The 20,132-nt window shown below is 38.9% G+C and overlaps 1 protein-coding gene across 2 annotated transcripts in view; it reads left to right on the top strand.

The window, feature by feature from the left end:
* Positions 1-18,658, top strand: part of ANO6 (anoctamin 6) — a 73,428-nt gene extending 54,770 nt beyond the window's left edge. For both annotated transcript variants that reach the window (XM_084306450.1, XM_084306451.1), the window contains 9 exons: positions 1,320-1,397; positions 2,913-3,138; positions 4,017-4,186; positions 4,760-4,857; positions 6,217-6,347; positions 7,142-7,347; positions 12,637-12,836; positions 13,318-13,423; positions 14,391-18,658. In XM_084306450.1, the coding sequence (XP_084162576.1) occupies positions 1,320-1,397; positions 2,913-3,138; positions 4,017-4,186; positions 4,760-4,857; positions 6,217-6,347; positions 7,142-7,347; positions 12,637-12,836; positions 13,318-13,423; positions 14,391-14,597 (1,422 nt within the window). In that variant the 3' untranslated portion in view covers positions 14,598-18,658. The remainder of the gene's footprint in view (positions 1-1,319; positions 1,398-2,912; positions 3,139-4,016; positions 4,187-4,759; positions 4,858-6,216; positions 6,348-7,141; positions 7,348-12,636; positions 12,837-13,317; positions 13,424-14,390) is intronic.
* Positions 18,659-20,132: the final 1,474 nt, after the last annotated feature.

Genomic DNA, 20,132 nt, shown 5'->3' with positions numbered 1-20,132 from the left:
ATAGTGAGCTTATAAATTCCAGATGTGTGGAAAGGAATTATTAGTGCCTGGCTCTAGGCACCTTGTAGGTGCTTGTTGGAGAAGCTAGTGAGGCTCCTGTGTCATTAATGAACAGAAGTAGGCATTGTACCTAGCTTAGGAGACTAACTCTACCTTATTAAATGCCCAAATCAAAGATTCTGTGCTGCTGCAAGAGGCCAAGATCACAGAGCACTTGCTATCTTTAACTAAGAATATATCAGGAAAAAAGGGTGAAATGGAGCAAAGGATGTTACATTATGTATAAAGACAAGACTTTCTTTTTTTTTAACCAAATATATTTCTGTTTGAAGCATATATAAATAGGTATTGTTGCCAAGTGCAGGTGGATGCAATTACAATTAATAACAGCAAACTCATGAGAACAAGGGTAATCCTCAATTCCATGCAGTAGGATTCATATCTATGAGGATCTTAGTTTAGATTTCTATTTATTATACATTTTGAGTAGCTTCAGCTTCTGTAGCTCACTCCAGCTCAGCTTCACTTTTTATTGTTCCCTGTCAATATATTACTCTGGTATTTATCAGATCATTTTCATTGCTTTCACATTCCATCCACATTACACTAATGTTTATTAGAGGGCACTTGAAAAGTTTCAAAATTAACTGGCATGGTTGAAACTACCCAATATAGTTCTTCTTTTTATATCTTGTACTACAAAAAAAAAATATGATTCTATTTAAAAGCTTATAAACCTATGCCACTTTTAATATATAAAGTCTTAGCTAGAAAGTTCCTTTCAGACATGAACTGAACTGAACAAAAAGTGATGAATATGCTAAAAGATAATGGTTTTGCTCTTCAGAGATCCTATAGAGACTCAGTGATTTTTCACACCACCACATTGAAGTAGACATTTTCCTTTGAGAAATATAAAGATCGAGAACCAAAATTTTAGTGCATGCTAATTTCAGCCCATGAAGTTTGAAAGCCACTGGTGTGGATACCATGGCTAGCCAAGAAGGATGGGTCCATTCAAAAGGACTATGCAGCCAGGCATAGCTGAAGTCAGTACGAGCTGAGCACACACAGCCTCTATAGAAGTCATTTTTGTCTTAGAATGGACAGTAAAAAGAGATACCTGTAATCAGGTAAGACTTTTGAAATCATGAATAAATGTGAGTTCCCAGGATAACAAAGCAGGAAAGGAAAAAAAAAGCCTGGGATTTCTTTTCTTTTTTTCTACCCTCAGTATCACAAAGGGCTAATTAGAGTAAAGAAGAAGATACGAAGAAAAGATCGGGTGCATCCTTGATCTGTTTCTGAATCTTTTACAGCAAGAAGAACATGTGCCGTACACTGCCTGTGGGAAGTGCATACGTATGACTTTCTGTGCAAGTGCAGTCTTCTTCTGGGTAAAGTTCTCCTTTTATTCTTTTACCTCATGAATTCACTTCTTCAGTAAATGTCTAAATGTCTTTAAAAAAAAAAAAATCCTCTTAGCCTGAAAAAAAGGTATCAAAAGAATAGGATCAGTTGGATTTCCATCTGTTGCATAAAACAAGACCATAAATTGTGGACCCACATGGACAAGGTGGTTGTAGTTACCATTAGCATACAGTCAACAGAAAATATGTATCAAAATATCCCACGGCTGTAGCTTGTGAACGCTGTCCATTGTTTTTTCCCTCATTACTTTAAGATAAATGTCTTCACTTTTGTGTGGGGAGTAGTGGCAAGGGTTTTTTTTATATGCTGTCCTCCCTACCAGTGTCTGTCCTACTTGCTCCAGCCATTTGGTTTGGTATTGTGCCTCACAGCACGGAACCTTTCAGGTTTTTTGTTTCACTTAGAAGAGCAAAACTGGAAGATCTTTAATCTTCCAGAGCTGCTGCTTTAATTAAAACTAAAACTTGAAAGAAATCCAATCACCCATGAAAAAATAGATAACATGGTGAGCATGTCCAGAGAGGTTGTTGCCTTGAAAAGCTCATTGTTTTAGCAAGCTGCATGTTCTCCTCGCCTGTAGCACAAGCAGCAGCTGGGAAAGAACTCGTCCTAGATAACACGAGACATGGCAGCACCAAGACAGTGGTGGCTGGCAGCCTGGGGGAGCCTCTTTTAACACAGCTGAAACACAAAGAGAAGACTGGCTTGCTGTTGGGTTTAAATAAACTTCAGGACTTCAGGCTGAAAGGAAGAGATTTGATCTAGTTTTGTCATTGTGTTACTGTACTCTCTTATTATGTGCTGGGAGTGTGGAAGTAGGCAAATTGATGGCATTTTGCAGCAAGGATAGTAAGTAAAAGACTCCCAGCTCCTAGGATCTTAATTTGAATAATAGCTAGAGAACTAGCAAGAAAGAGAAGTAGGAAGGGAAGAGATAGCAAGTAATGTGGGGTGCCTGGAACAAGATTACAACTCTTGCAGATCACATCACTTGGCTTAAAATGTGTCTGTTTCTTTGATAGGTTTGTAGTCTAAAATATTTTCAGGTGTAAGTGCAGCTACAGCTCCCTCCATGGTCAGGACAGACCTGCTAACACATTTACCATCCTGACAATTGCCCAGTGTCAAGAGAGGAAGATTTCTTCCTAACTCCTGGAGCTATTGCATGCCTTGAGGCATTAGATTTGATTACGCATCTCATTATCTTATCTCGCATGGCAACAAGGCTTGTTATTAGTCATAAAACAGACCATCTCTTTTTGTTCCTGCAGATTGACTGTGCTACATGAAAAATGCTTCTTTTATGGATTCTAGATTTAATGCCTTCTATTTTATTTGAGACTCCTCTTGCACTCATCTTGTGTGATGGAATAAAAGGCACACAATCACTTTCTTTTGCCTATTGTAAAATGTGTTTCAAACTAACTTTTCCCCAAAGCCAGTGGTTCAACATTAACATATTTCTTACATTCTCTTGGCAGATTCTTCTGATTATTGCTTCGGTTATTGGAATCATTGTCTACAGGCTCTCTCTTTTCCTGGTGTTTTCTGCCACTTTGTCAAGGCACATTAATGGCACACAAGCAATCCACAAGTACCTGACTCCACAGACAGCCACCTCAGTAACTGCTTCACTCATCAGCTTCGTAGTCATTATGGTTCTCAACATCATCTATGAAAAAGTAGCAATCCTGATTACTGACTTTGGTATGTCTCTTCTATTACTTGGATTGAAACTTTGGCTAAAATAACAGGCAAAAAAAAACATTTATATGTAAAGGAAGAACACCAGTGAATGAATACCTCTCCCACGTATTTCAGAATTTTCCCACCAAATCACACAATGCCATATAGAATTTTTCAAATACAGATTTTCTCAGTATCAAAGGAATATGATATTCTGCTCTTTGCCTGAAAACTCCTTGTATAGCCAGCATGAAAGATGAAAGATGCTTGTAAAACAGACAAAGCAAAGAAAATTACTATAATAACCGAGCATTATGAAAACAGATCAGTAACGCATAACACATTCGATTACATTAGCTTTTGTTTATGAGGAGAATAGCTATTTTCTTGTAAATAAATGAAATAGGGTCACTGTTCCAAAGCTAGATACTATTCCCTTGTTATTAAATAGATAAACAGTAACAAATATTATTATTCTTTATATCCAGGCCATCAGCATTAAAGTAGCTATTTACTTCAGATGTGTGAAGTAGTGTGGTGTTTTAATATAGTTTCATTTAATACTGTTTCATCGGTTCAAAGTGTTACATTTGCATCTTTCCCAAGTGTGCTGGATTTGGAAGAGTCTTTTCCTGAGTTATTAGAATTTTTACTTGCTCTTTTTCTTTATCATCCAGGAACAAATTCTTTCCTTTTTACAACCCATATAGTTTTAGAATTAACATAATAGGTACAGTATACATAGGGATTATATACAATCTAATTCGTAATGCTCTCAGTTTTATTAAGGAATACAGGGTACGCACATACATTTCCAGCTGAGGCTCCAAAGCAGCTTGTAGGTAACTTTTCATTATTATTATTTATTTATTTATTTATTTATTTATTTATAATTACAGAGCTTCCAAGGACACAGACCGATTATGAAAACAGTCTGACCACAAAGATGTTCTTGTTCCAGTTTGTCAACTACTATTCTTCATGCTTCTACATAGCCTTCTTTAAGGGTAAATTTGTAGGTCACCCTGGAAATCCTGTCTATTGGCTAGGAAAGTATCGCAATGAAGAGGTAAGAATATATCATTGTGCTTGCTTTTAAAAACACGAGTTTTTAGTCCTCGTATTCTTCTACACTTTGAATTGTATAATGTGGTAGCACATGTATGTATTTAACATGAGGGTTCAAAAAGTGACTGCTTCCCAAGTCACTTGCCTCCTTAGTATAAATAATAATGATACAAGACCTGCTGGGCTTAGAAACATATTATTTTTACCCAGAGAAGTTCATTTTCCTCCTGTCAAACTATCTGTAAGTCAGCACATAGGGGAACAGGAGTACATGCAGAAACAACAATAGATGCACTCCTGTTCTGATTCTCACCTGATGACAGTGCAGTACAAAGCTGAATGGCTTCATATGGTATTTCCTGCTTTCAGTAGTGTCCTGTCAACCCATCACATGTGAACATATTTGGAATTGGCTTTTATCTTAATTACTGGAAAGGTTTGCCTAAATAGTCTTTCTGTATAGCTTAAAGAAATGTTATTACAATAAAACAGGAATTCATCATTTTAAATGCTTCATTCATGCCTGAAAAGTTTCCCAACTGCATTTTTTTTTCATGTCTCTCCAAAACTTTAGTGTGATCCAGGTGGATGTCTCCTTGAACTCACAACTCAGCTTGCCATCATAGTAGGAGGTAAAGCAATCTGGAACAACATTCAAGAAGTGCTTCTTCCGTAAGTTCAAACTATTAAGGAAACTGCTCTTTCATATTTGAAAGATGCTGCTTTTACTTGATGTGTTCAGGCATTTGGCCACCAAATTTGAAGGGAGCATATTGTATTCTGAAAGAACAAGACTAGTCTTTTGGGGCCTTTTTAGACAGTTTGGATATTTTCGCTCTGGTAGTTTTGAGCTCCTGTCTCTGTCATTTTGACTGATTTTAGTTCTAATCAGAAGTGCTTCCCTCCTCTGCAGATCAGACTTAATGTGTTTCAGGCTGGATACTCAAAACTGAGGCAACAGAAGTGATGAAAATATTGAACTAAGTACAGTTGCTTAATATTGAATGGAATGACTTGTTATACATTTAAAAATTATGCATACTTAACTAATTTAACTCATTTAGTTTTGTAGTTAGGTTTGAATTTCATAGTCCATATATATTCTCTCCTAGAGTCGCAGATCTTTGGAAGGTCATGTTTAATGTAAACAAGAAGCAAAGATACAAAGATCTTCTCTAGATGAAAATACTATCCAGGTCCCAGGACTTGTTTATTTTATGCTGATCAGTGACTATTTATATCACTTGGAGTAGGGAACTCCCAGTTTGTTTATGCCCTCCTGAATGCCATAAACACCAGACCACAACATCGTATACCCTCTGGTTGCAGTTCTTCCAAGCCCTTTTGCTGCACGGCAAAGGGACTTCAAAGCATATCATAAATACTGTGTAGGGTTGAGACTAGGGTGCTTTGCTGAGTTACAGTTTCTCCATACCCAAATGCTCCATATATGCTTATATTTTTTTGAATGTAGTCTATTGATTATTGAAAATGCTTACATGCAGTTCACCAGCTTTCTTAAATTTGCATGTAAGCCTTTTAGACACAAATTTCAGTCCCAGGAAAAGTAACAGCAGATAATCCAGGCACAAGAAAGTCATTGTGTGTAGCCTTTAACACTGTCATCCATAAAATCCACACAGACAAACTGTTGATGTATGGGATGAGCAGACAGTGAGGTAGGGGAAGTCTAACCAGAGGTCTACATTTAACTTCACTTTCTGCTACCCTGAATTTTACGTGGTCATTCACTTGTACAACATAAGTATAAACCACTACAATTCTAATTTGTCACCCTCATACATTGTGGTTACATATAACTACATCCAGGATAAGAGAACAGAAAATTATACTCATGTTTGAAGGAAGTTTTCAGTAATGCAAGAATAAATGAAAATCACTGTTCAAAGCTATAACAGCACAAAAGCCTTTTTTTCTCTCTCTCTCTCTTTTTTTATTTTTTTTTTTCATTTACTGAACTTTGTAGGCTATTTTACCAATTTTAGTTGTCTTTTTCCCTCTGACTGGCAGTTGGGTTAAGAATTTAATTGGAAGATACTGTGCAGATGCTAGATCAGAAAAGATTGTTCCACGCTGGGAACACGACTACCACCTGCAGCCCATTGGAAAACTTGGATTATTTTATGAGTATCTTGAAATGGGTAAGTATTCAGTTCCAATTTCTTATCTGTTCTGGACCCAAATATGCTCTGAAGAAAATTTTCATACAAGCAACGCTTAATACATTTAAAGACAGAGGAGGTATGAAGTTTTTAGAGAGCAAAGACAAGTTTTGATTTGTCATTATAACTTTGCAAGTTTTTATTAAACAGCTATGGCTCAATTTGACTTATAGCTAAGAAACAGAGCAAGTGATTGCATGAGGAGGTGCACTGCTGCTTCTTTGCCCCATTGTCCAAGAAACATTTCCAGAAGCCAGAACACTGCCACCTTCTAACATCGTAGCAGCAGATTCCTGTATCGGCATGCTGGGTCTGCAGTCACTTACACGTTGCTGGTTTCTTGGTTGCTGGCAGTACTCTGGTTTGTTTGCCACCATCCGTCCTGCAACAGAATTGCAGCACGTTTGTCACAGCACCCAGACACCCATAACATCATTTGTTAGCACAGGCTGTGCAACATTGCACTGAGACACCTGATCATTAGATTTCCAAGTCTACACGGTGAAGACATGGGAAAGTAATGGCTGTTTAAATTCCCCTAACAGTTCCTCCTGATGTGTTGTGAGATTTAACATTTTCCTGTCCCCTCTACCTAGCAGGTTTTCCAGTACTGTTGTGCTCATATATTCTCATGCACACACTGGCTGAACATAAGATTTGTTAGGAACTCTACTACTCTTTCTCACAGTTTGAGTAAATGAACTGTATATACTCGTATATGTTTATCTCCTGTAAATGAAAGCATCTGTGTTTGTGACCTCTCCCTTTGGCAGTCATACAGTTTGGCTTTGTCACCCTGTTTGTGGCATCATTCCCCTTGGCTCCCCTTCTGGCTCTTTTTAACAACATGTTGGAAATCCGGCTGGATGCATGGAAGCTGACGACCCAGTTCAGACGCATGGTGCCACAGAAGGCACAAGACATCGGCGCGTGGCAGCCCATCATGCAAGGCATAGCCATCCTGGCCGTGGTGACCAATGTAAGTACTGGGCCAGCAGTTACCAAAGGTAAAACGCCTTCACTGCAAGTGTTACACCCAGATGTGGGAATGCTGTGTGTCATGCCAAAGTGACCACAGGTGAAGTACATCAATGATCCCAAATGAATTACAAGCTTCAGACTTTAGCTCCTGTGAATTAGCCTTTTAGTTATTTTTCAGATGTTTTGGAAAAATAGCTACTGTATAAAGTATTAGGCCTCAATAAAAGAAATATTTAGAGTTTCTAGAAGATCCATTTAAAAAAAAAAAAAAAAAAAAAAAAAACTATTACATTTGAAGATGCACATCTTTCCTAAAATTATACCACATAAAAGTACTTTTGGAGAATCTACAACAAAATGTTGGAGTTTAGCTAAGTTATGACTGATTGTTGTTTCCATCTGTTACAATTCTTATGGTCATGCCATCATAGTTGAGTTTGGCTTTGAGAAATTTTGCACGTAAAGCAGCAATTCAGTTTCTTCTTGATGTATTTAAAAATATGATGTATGTTCAAAATTGCAGCACTTACTTTTTGAGATGGGGATGCATTTTCCAAGAATTGGCAAATGAATCCATTTTTCATTTGCAGTTCAAATTAATTTTGATAAGGATTTCTTTAAAATATTTAGATTTTTTTCCTCATGAATATGCTATTAAGAATGAAATTCAGACATTTCAAAGTTCCTATATTGCTAATTCACCAAGATCTTGTACAGGAGGCTGCATTGTGAGCAGCCTGATTATTGTGATCCAATAATCCATTGGATTTTACCACGTTGAGTTGTTTAATTATTTATTATTAAACAGTAGCTAATTAGCTAATATGTATTATGTTTCTAAATTTCCACTGTTGCCCTAAATTTCCACTGTTACCCTCAAAAGAGCAGTGACCACTCTTTTCCTCTGCCAGTAATTGTCTGTAGTTAGCAGACTTTTTCAGAAAGACCAACATTTTCTAATCTTGCCACTGAGATTAGGGATTCATTCTGACACACCCAGACATGGCCACTTCCCCCAGAACCTTCTCCTTGCACCTTATTGCACTCACTAGGAGTTTCTGGAGAAACCAGTAAAGTCTGAAGATGGAGTTCACCTCCGCCTAAGCTGCCACAGGAGTCTCTGCCTGTTTTGAGGAAGGTGGAATTTGGGTAAGAGGAAGGAGATGGAAATGAACACTCTACCATAGATAGTTAGGGGATTCATTTCACATAAAAGAGCAGGTATTCGGTTATTTGAAGGCTTCTCAAAATGGCTATAATTCCTTTCTAGAATTTTATCTCACACTACAGAAATTTAGCAGGTATGATAAACATAGATAGGATATAGAGTGGAGGCTCAAGACAACATAGAAGCAGAGAAATGAACATGGAGAAGTATTGGAAGTAAAAAAGAAAGGAAGGGAAAATGGAGGATTTCCATGAGGATGGAAAATTTACAAGAGAATCCAGGAGACAGAGAACAAACCAGAGTATATGCTCCAGCGGTTTCACACAGATCTACTGAGGCAAATCAAACATAAATCCAGATGTTGTGTAGGCATGTGAAACATCCAAGGTGTATCAGTAAATGTGACGTTAAAATTTAAAATAAAAATGGTGCATCTTTGGTAACACATGTTCAGATTGATAGAAATGTCAGGTTATACCAGAGATACTTTGGGGCTCTTTTGTTTTAGTGCTTGTGTAAAAAAATTGTAAATGACAGCTTTCCTGGCAAATCAGGGAGACTGTGTAAATTCCCAGATGAAGCATAGCTGTAGCAATATAGAGGCAAAATTAGTGGTGCATTAATGTCCTCTTTTGAACTATGCTGCTACAAAACTTGTAAAATAAAAGATGAAAGATGTCTCTGGTGCCCTAGAAGAAAAACAAGTATGTTATGCTATTGGATAAGCCAACTGTCTTTCCTCATCAATCCACCTGGGGCTTGTAATACCACTATGAATTAAAAAGTTGGGTATACATCTTAAAATTATTCTAAAATATTGTAATGTGTACCTTAGTCACAGTCCCTATGATATTCAGGGTAGAGTTAAAGTTGCCTTGGTGGCCTTATGGTGACTCAGGTGTGTAGACATCTGCTAGGAATGTACACATGCCCCTGCTGTACCTTCTGCAGAAAAGTGGCCCAACAATACTCCTATGTGTCTGTCATTACCCATTCATGGCCTGTCTGAGGCTAATTGGAGCTTTACAACATTTTCACTCCAAATTCCTCCTGATGTGCTATGCCACTCAAGAGACATAACTGAAAACTCAAAGTTCTCGAAGTACAGAAGTGCATTCACAGCTCAGTTTTGCCCTCTGTGCTCCTTGCCCGGCACTCAGTCCCACTGCGTATGTGGCTGCTAACAGTATGCATGCCTCTTTTCGTAACCCTGTTTGGAGATCTCATGGTCAGATGAAGTTAATCTTAGTAGGAGCGTAGTGCCCCCGCCACTGACATCAGGCAGGTTGGTAGCGTGCAAGGGCACAGCACCAGAGGTGGCATGCTCAGAAGTGCCTGTTACAGGTGCTGTAAGGAGCTCAAACAGATCAGTATTTCTTCTGAGAAAAGTGTGGGCTATAAAGCCAAATACTAGAAGCAGTTTTCTGCCTTTAAGTATGTTTTTTTCTTGTTTGACACCTGGGATGTAGTACAGGCCATCAGTCTTGCCTGTGCCATCTCATTGCCATCCCCATTTTCTCTTAGTACTGTTTCTTTTCTACGTGACTGTTACAGATTATTAGACTTGGGTATTGTATCATCCTCTCCTTCATGCATTGCCTTTTTAACACCTGTGAGTAGCTTGCAGGAAACTTTTGCACAAAACTGTCTGTTTTGAGACTTGCCACTCAGGCACTGGACTTGCTATTGCATGGTATCAAAGCATCTGTTCTTGATTTGTAGACTGATTTTAATTAGCTATGGTATAAATGGAAAACTGTGCATGATATAGCTTGGGAAGTAGAGAATGTGCTATTTGTTTGTAGTTCTCCAGTACAATACACTACAATGCAGCCCATAATTCAGGAGGAAAAAAGCTTTTCCTTTGAGAGGATGCCGTAGGATTAGCTTTCGTATTTCTGTCCATGTAGCACTCTGCAACACATCTGGAGACCATTCTGAGAGAGGGAGGAGAATGAGACAGGGCTCAGATTTATGGTGATGAGAGACCTGGGGCCTTGAAAAAAAAATCAGTAAGAGCAAACATTAAGTTGTATAAATACTGTGTTCCAGAATCTTGTTGAATGATACATAGAAGCTGCATTGAACCCATTCAGTACAAACAGAAAAGGATGGGTTTTGTCGTATTGTTCAGTTGCTTTTAGTTCTTTTATGATATGAATGGATGTAAATCTTACAGGATAATGAACAATAAGAAATTGTATTTAACTAAAACTTTCTGTGCTTATACTTCAGTTAAAAACAATGTAATTTAGGTGTGAGGTCTTCTTCCTGAAACTGCAAGACACAGTAATATATATTCCTTGTCAGCCAAAACCACCTACACTGCATGTAAATATAAACAACACATAATTTTCACTTCATTGCACACTGGCATGTATTGCTTAAAAACAGTTTTTAAAAGTGTATGCCACCTACATTTGATTCAAGCTAGAACACGGTACAAAAAATCTTTTTTAAGTACTGATCCTTGAGAACTTAAACACTCTTAGGATGCCTCTCTTTTCTTCCTCATCAGCCAAATTAACTTTCTCTCAACTGAACTAAATTGCAACAATATTCTGGAGATGAAAAGGGAGATTTTGGACCACAGTCTCATGCTTAAGTCTTGTTTCTGCAACTTTTGCCTTAACTGCAGTTTTGCTTGGCAGGTGCCTCACAGTGAGCCAGCTGGAAAGGTAAGGCACTAGGACAGCCCTAAGCATTTGGTTGTGGGGCTGCAGGAGGTGAGGCAGGTCCAACTCCTTGCCCTACCTCTTCTTTTCCCCTTGTTGCTGTCTCCTGGTGCTGCCACAAACGCATGGTGAAGCAGATAAAGGGGTGGATCCATCTGGGTTCCCCGGCCAGCCTGTGCCACACTTCACAGCTGCCCAAACACGGGGCATGAGCAACCTGCTAGGGGCAGAGGCAGGAGGGGTGGCAGTGGCTCTAGCTAGCACTGCCACCAGAGCGCTGTCTAAGGAACTGTGTTTGCAGGTATTTTCACCCTTCATCCTCTCCCCACCCCGCACTGATTCTTGCTGTTCACATTGTGAGGTATTTTTGCCCCTGCCATAGGATTGAAGACTGCTCCCCCAGCCACGGCATGCAAACATCACTAGCTCTAGGCACTGGGCACGACAGGCGCCTCTCATGCTGGCTTGGCTGGGCAGCCTCATGCTCAGCTGCCGGCCTTGCCAGTGGAAAGTCTTCCTCACAGGGAAGCCTTTTCAACCTGCAATAGCGGAGGAGGATGTTGGATTAAAGATAGTTAACCTGCCCTCCAGAATAGGATGTTTTGGGAACTTCGTGAGTTTAGAAAAGACTTCCCACAACAAACCCACAGATCCCATTTCCTACCCGGTTTGTACCTAGCAGACTGAGTAGGACAGGGACTCTCTTGGGAGCAAGATAAAAACAAATGGTCACGTCATATGTAAAACAGCACTGTGCAGCTGCTACTAAAAAAATGATCTTGGCACCAAGAGCAGTTTCCACATGTACTGACATGACACTGAAACTTATGAGGCAACTGCCAAGACAAATTTGGACTGGCTGTCACCTCGAAAAGAGCGGGATGTTTCTAGGGTCAGAGATGGATCAGCTATATATGCAATTTAGTTCATTCTTTTACTCGGTCCTCAGGCTTTCTGGGGAAATTTAATTTTGTAGTGCTGAAGGACTCTGCTGTGGTTTACATAAGTTTCACCAGACACAATTTCTTGAAGCATATCACAAGCAGCTCTGCAGCAAGCATGTTTGCTGGAGGTTACCTTAGAGCAGTGTAAGGTGAGTTTGGTTGCTGAACTCCCTCGCATGCTGATGAGGATAAACATGTATCATAGTACAACTTTTCTGAGGCATCCAGCAGAGCCAGCGTAATTTAAAAACTATACAGAGTGCACACTGCAGAAGGAGATTGTTTTATGCCTGTGAATGTCTACATGCTCCCTAACAGAGGGAACCACTGACTGGAAATGCACATGTTTATTTTTTTTTTTTTTTTTAATTTTTTTTATCTTGTAATGTAAATTTTTAGATACTCAGTATATGGAAAAGCTTATTTAGGCTTCACCATATATTATGGCTTATTAGTTACATGTCACTCTGCTTTTTTTGTCTTCTCTTTCTGAAATGCAGGCCATGATAATTGCTTTTACATCTGACATGATTCCTCGCCTGGTTTATTACTGGTCCTTCTCAGTCCCTCCTTATGGGAGTCACAGCAGTCACACTATGAAAGGATATATAAACAACACACTCTCTGTCTTCAATATATCAGACTTCAGGAATGCAAGCAAGCCATCTTCCCCTTGGTTTGGGAACCAAACGACATGCAGGCAAGTGTCAAATAACCTTTTTTTTCTTTTCAAATGACAATTTTTTTTTTTTTTTTTAACATCTAACTAATATAACTCAATTTAAAATATCCAGGAAGAAATGTTAAAACACCATTAAAGTCAGCGTACTTTGAATGGCAGAACTGAGTGAAATTATTCACCTATATGTCTGTCCTACTCAGAAACTCAAAAAATACTTCCTTCATTTTCATTTTTCTCATAACTGATAGAGTCTCAAAAAAGGAGAAAAAAGATTTTAAAATAAATTAAGAAATTATCAACACAGTGGCAAAAAAAAGGGACATTTAAGCCAAATACAGCTTATTCTGCAGACATGAAGTTTACCCATTGCTGTAGCTCCATTCAGCAGACTGTTCCGGGATGCACTATGCAGGGACATGTCTTGCTCCATCCTCTGGCCACAGCGCCTTACTGCAGAGATTCCCGAGACTAGTCCCTGACTTTCCTGCATTGCCTTCAGATACCGTGATTTCCGCTACCCTCCTGGTCACCAGCATCAGTATGAGCATAATATATACTACTGGCACGTCATCGCAGCCAAGCTGGCTTTCATCATTGTCATGGAGGTAAGCGTGTGGGGTTTCAAGCAGCAGTTATTGTGAGCATCCTCTTCTCTCCATGCAGAAAATCCTTCAAAGCCATTCTGTCCAGGCACCAGAGGTTTTGGTGTGCAGCATGTGCTGGCATGGGCAAGAGCTTGGGAGATGTAATTAGGTGTAGCACCATTAGAAAAAGAAGTTTCTGAAGTCATGACATCTGCTAAGGATCGTCCCATGTGTTCGCAGTTTCTTTTCTCTAGAATTTTTAAAGTGATTTCTAGTATCAGAAATAGAAGGGACAGTTGCACCAAAAATACTTATAAATGATCTTAGATGAGGTTTGTACAAAGCCTCATATATACATGTCCATACTACATGTGCACTAACACACACTAACCTGAGTAAAGACATTCACATAAGAGGTGAGTTTTTAGATCAGCCCCTTTGGTAAAAAAACAATCACTCCCTCATGTGCAGAAACTCTCTGGGCTTAGAAAATATAGAAGTCCGTCCAAGATCAAGGGAGAGGAATACTAGGTATTCTTTCATTATAAAATGTACTTAAGGCCTGATCCAGGGACTACTGAAGTCACCAGAAACATTCAACTGGCTAGAGCAGAGATCCCATAGCAGAGGAATGTCGATAGCCCCAGAGGCATTTGGACAAACCTGAAACAATTTCAGAAGAATCTGTAACCAATATTTCCACAGTCAGGGGAGGCAAGGGGAGGGATTGGGCACTGGGGTTCCCTGAAAGCGAGCAGAGGAGTCATTAGTAACATCAGAATTAGAAAATCAGAAATTCTTCTTTATCAGTCAATCTATTAATCTCTGTTTTTAAGATACTGTTCCACTGTGATAGATACTGGTGCAAAGCCTGTTTAAATCTGTAAGAGAGAGTGGGACATTTCAATAATAATAATAATAATTATAATAATAATAATATCCTGTTCAACCCAACTGACTTTTTTTTTTCCATTTTCACCTTCCCTAGCATGTCATATACTTTGTGAAGTTTATTATTTCATACATAATCCCGGATGTATCACAGAAGACCAAGAGCAAGGTCAAGCGAGAGAAATATCTAACACAGAAACTCTTGCATGAGAACGATCTTAAAGTTGTGAAAAAAACCATGGGGAAAATTGCTGACAAAATTATCAAAGGAGTAGACAGCACTTTCCGGCCTAAGTCTGAATAATTTTTTTTTTTATATGGAGTAACAGTATTTAGCCAGCTAACACCTGTCCAGATGTTACCAATAGTTAACCAAACACTTTGGATTAATTCCCTTTACTAAACGTTGTTTCTTGCAACTGTCACATGCTCCTTATCTGTTTCCCTTTGGCAAAAGCAACCACTGAGACTTGGTTTACAGTTACCAATTTTTTAAAACAGCTTTAGTAAGATATATTTTTTAACACATGAAGGTAAAAAATATTTATAATCTTAAAACAATGCAGATTAATTCTCAAATACATAGAATGCTTTCCACTTTATTTAGGCGTAGGCTATTAAATCTGTTGTTCAACTTGAATAAAACCTTATGAACAAGAATAATTTGTTGTAAGAACACCACCACTTCCTCTGAAGGAGTTTTGATGACTTGATAATGCAGACCCCAGCTATAAAATGAAATGGAAAAGCCAAAACATGAAGGCAAGAGAAGGAAAAGATAACACAAAATCATGTTGTTAAGCTGTTGCAATTGACGTACTAAGCACTGTTGTGTGCTACACTGAATTAGATGTACATACTGAGACTTAAATGGATAACAAGATATTTCAATTAATCATGGGCTTGGATCACAAGGAGCAGCAGGACTGTAAGCCCATCTTGTTCATCAATCTCTGTGTAAACAGGAGAACTGCCTTTGCAATCAATGCATACAAACTGACTTTACAGCACTCGGAGCGAGAGGAAAACTCAGACATTTTATCTTTCCCTGGTCAATGTACTTTCATTAGCTCACTTGGCCATTCTGTTCTGAATGAACACAGCCTTGAAGGTCTCCCACCTGTAACAGTAATGAGCGTTAAAATTCTTTTCACATACTAAATCAATATTTGCTGAGGGCTGTATTTTGCATTTCTTCCACACCAGAGGCACCATTCTTTTCCCTGATAGATTTTGATATAGGAAGAATGCACAGCTGGACCTGTTGTGGTACAACACTGCATGATAAATTGAATTTGGACTAGACCATGAATCTATTGAAACTGAAGATCGGAATAAACAATTTAATATGCCTTAACCACGTTATGAAACTATAAACAACTAGGAAGATGTTACAAGTGTGGACGAATTTGTTGGAGCTATCAGTCATCTTGAAATTAGGCTGCAGATCTGCTTGGCAATTTTGGCTCCAGTTGTAACCTGGGAGTTACGAAACTACAGGGTAAGCATGTATGTAGGGCTCCACTTTGTGTCTGCAGCAGCGATGTTCCAGTTTATTAAATTGCTTTCTCTTTTAATGGTTCTAGTGGACCAATTCCTATGAAATCTGAAAACCAAAATCTTGTTAAAAAGGCAAAAGTATGCCTGCACTCCCTAAACCACATGATTACTGTTGGGTTTGTAATTTTATACTCTTAAATGTAATTCATATGTGCAATTCTTAGGAAGATTATTTGTATGGCTTTTTCAATATAAAGAAGTTTGTTTGCAGAAACTAAGTAGCATTGATAAGATATATTTTATCCTCATAATAATCAGAAGGAATCATTTGAATTTTGTAGAAAAACTTCAAAATACTACTCTGTGTACCTCAAGCCTATCCTTTGGAATGGCAACATTTAAACCAGAAGAGGCAGTACATAGGGGAGTTCTTTCAGCAGTTGTGATACACAAGCTTTCACTTAGTATGACTATGCAGAATGATTGCATAGGAGAGAGGAACATGAGAGGAAAGCTTGGTTCAAAAATTGCGATAAGGTTGGAAGATGGAAGACAAAAGCTTGGAGGTTCCAGAGAACACATTTCTGGCATTGAAGAACTGGAGCTTGCTTATTATAATGCCCAGAAAACTTGTTGTAGACATCACCTGAAGACACCTGAAGATGAAAAAGACTCAGGACACAACAATAAGATAGACCATAACTATAAGTGACTGTGTACCAGAGCAGTGATAGAACTAGTGCTTCTTTCAACAGGAAATTCTACTCTTGCCATCTCTTTTTGTTTCCAGTCAGAATCATAAAACATCTTTAAACTTACAAGGAATCAAACAGAAATTTGGCAAATGGATAGGCATGCACTCAGAAGCTTCTAAACAAGACAAAATATTTTATCAAAATGTATCACCCCAATACTGATTTGACCTTTTCCCAGAACCCCAGAACAGCTGAGGCTGGCAGGCCCTCAGGAGCCCACCTGCCCCAGCCCCTGCCCAAGCAGAGACACCCAGAGCAGGCTGCCCAGGGCCATGTCCAGGTGGCTTTTGGAGATCCCCCAGCAGGAGACCCCACAGCCTCTCTGGGCAGCCTGTGCCAGGGCTCAGGCACCGGCACAGTAAAACAGTTTTTTCTTATGTTCAAATTGCATTTCTTGTGTTTCAGCATGTGCCTCTTGCCTCTTGTCCTGTCGCTGGGCAGTATAATGAAATACTCAGGGTTTTCTTGTGCTATATGAGTTTTTTTTAGAAAGGCCAGTGAGCTCTGTGCAAGCTTGGAGCTTCTGATTTTGGCTTTGGGCTGGCATCTCCCTGTCAACAGTAGTGTTCAGCTGAGAGATGCCATTTTCATCTCCCCATCGGGGATCACAGTTTCAAAGTGCCTTAAACACCCTCTCAGGTGCAGTGTTGGAGGACAAGGGCAAGCAAGGAGGTATCCCATGATAAAGGAAAAAAAATAAAAATAAAATGTCATGAAATGGGCCATTTCAGATAATTGTTTGATCTTAAGGAAACTTTGATTGCCTGCTTTGACAGCTGAAGGGACAGGGAGACAAAAGAATTAAGTGCCTTGCCTGGGGTCACACTGAACAGTGGCAGAGTTTAAGACTGGTTTTCTGGTCCTTTTCTTGTCCTTGAGGCCTCTCTCAATTGTCACTTTTCATCACACATTTTCTGAAGGGGGAGTTGGTCCTCAACATCACTGAGAGTTTATATTCCAGCCTTTAAAATCATTATTGAAAAATAAATAAACAAATAGCATGCTACCCCAGCAAAGTATGTGCTCCTCTTGTAATAAATTCCTAACCACCTAGAATTACAGAATGAGAGAATATCCTGAGTTGGAAGGGACCCTCGAGGATCATCAAATCCAACCCCTGGCCACAACCAAAAATCAGACCATATTTCTGACAGCATTGTCCAAACACTTCTTTAACTCCAGCAGGCTCTGTGCCATGACATGGGTATCCTTGGGTGGGTTTCTACATTACCATTTTGTTCAGCTCAGGAGTGTGCTTTGAAACTCGTCTTCCACTTGTCCCCACTTTCTGGGTGGTGATTCACATCTGGTCTTGGAGCTCATGAACCGGATTCCTTTTGTCTTAGACCAAACCAGAAGACAGGTCTTAGATATGCCCATCATGGTCTCTGGTAAGCATTTTAGTCCACAGCTCTGAAACCAGAGCTAGTCTGAAGAGAACTGTGAGTACTTTGTGGGCATCAGCTTCAGCTGATGTCAGTGTCAGCTTTTTGCTCTGTGTTTTGCTTCCCAAGTGCCATGCTACTTGCTAACATAGCCATAATATTCACTTTCAGAAAGCATTATATCAGGAATTCAGTTTATTTTGCCATGTGCAGTGTTAATCTCAGCACAGTGCCCAAACCTCTAAAGCTGTGCAATGTACATAGCCTCTACCTCCATCTGCTGAAACGTGCACTGCCAGTACACAGCGAGACATAGGAATTAAAAATCCTTCAGGGGGTGGGGTCAGCTGCCAACTTAATTGTATTTGTAACTTTTTTTCAAGACTGGGTCACTTTAATAATGTTTGAAGATCTATTTGAAGGGAAAATTAACATTACTTTTAACGTATTAATCAATTTTACTCTTTTTACACTTTGTAAGTAGGCCAGACTCTTACCTTGTACAGATGAATCCGTGTCAGTGACCATTTCATTGCCTTAAGAAAGATGTGAGCACCACAAATTGCAGACCACCGCCACTGTTTTAGATTCTTTGTATGTTGAAAAAATTCAGAATGTAAGAATGTATTTTTTGTATTTTTCTAAGAATGTTTGCTATTAGTTTCTGAACATTAAGATTTCTTTATATTTATTGTTATTAAATAAAGTCTATTTTAAAAGGATAATACATTTGTTGTTGATTAGCTTTGTTTGTTTTTACATGAACAATATACTGCTGCTGCCAAATGCCACATTTAAATTCTTAGAACGTCACCACTGTCTAATTTCCATATTCCTCCTCTTTTTCAATCTTTTGCCATTAAGCTGTTACTGCTACTGAAATTTATCTCCTGTTTTTCCTGCATCCTCTAGATGGAAGTCATTCCTTTCAACATCACATCAATGACAAGGACCATTATGTTCTCCTACAAATAAACAGTTTAGGTCTTTATACCTTTTCACTCCTGTCATGATAAGCCCCGTGTTTTGTTTCCGAGTCATCGTTTATTTCTTAATCTGAATCAAGTCTGGAAGGTGCTCCCACCTCCAGGCAGTCCAGCTTTTGTGTTCCTCTTTAGGGCTCATGCAGCCCAAGCAGCAGGCAGTGGGTACAAGAGAGGCAGCAGCTTCATTTTGACTCAGATACAGGAGAGCAGCAGAGTGCAAGCTTCAGATCGCTCTCCTTTTCTCACTCGGTCTCCCTGTTTGAAAAGATGTGTATGTAGTTAGTCCTAAATAACCTCCACATGGCTTGGAGCAGTATTTTCGTCATAAGAAAATAATGTATCTTAATAGCCTTATAACAGTAACAAACTTTCCAGGAAAGTTGACAAAAGTGGTTTTTATTTACAACCTGGATGTGCATCAAAAGAAGAGCCTTTAAAAGTTGAGGGTTTCTTTTTTCTCTGCCATGCCTATTACATTCTCTGATACAGTTATCCTGTAAAAGCAATGCTAATCACTGGGATTAAAGCTATTTTGTCAGTTAGCAATGATGCAAAGAAATTAAATCACTTCTCTTGCTTTTAGAACATAGTAATCAATTCTCTAATTATTTCCAGCAGCCCCAGCACTACAGGGTTACAGAAGTGCATGTGTGAACACATACCCTCTGTCCTCTTTGCAGAACACACATACGTGCATACACTGATGGCTGTTCTGCCAGCTATGAAGACTACAACTCATGACCTGCCACATGATGCAAGATGCTCTTTTCCAGTAATGAAAAACGTCTTCCATCCAGTTGTATCAAGATATACCATTCTCTTTAAATACGTAAGATAAAGTAACCCCTAAGTGCTGAAGAGGAATAAAAGGCATGCAACACAGACAATGCAGAAAATCTCACTGAGTTCCTTCTTTCAGCAAGTACAAGCCAGTACACCACAAATCCACTTCTAGCATATGAAGAGAGAGCTTACAAAGGAAAAATAAAATAAAATAAAAATAAATAAATAAATAAATAAATGAAATTCTTAAATTTTACAAGACTCAGGAAATTACAGTCACCTCTGATAGCATTAACACACTATCAGGGATTTTATTTTTTTAGATACTCATTTAGTGTCCATGTCCTCTCGCATCATTTCTCTGCTCCTGAGTGGAGGTCACACAGTGAGTGGATAAATAAGTTGCGCTCCCAGCCACAGGCACCTGCCA

The sequence above is a fragment of the Netta rufina genome, assembly GCF_964035555.1.
Source record: "Netta rufina genome assembly, chromosome: 1".
Classification (NCBI taxonomy): Eukaryota; Metazoa; Chordata; class Aves; order Anseriformes; family Anatidae; genus Netta; species Netta rufina.
Note: the sequence above shows the minus strand (reverse complement) of the source record. Positions and strands in the feature narration are given on the sequence as shown.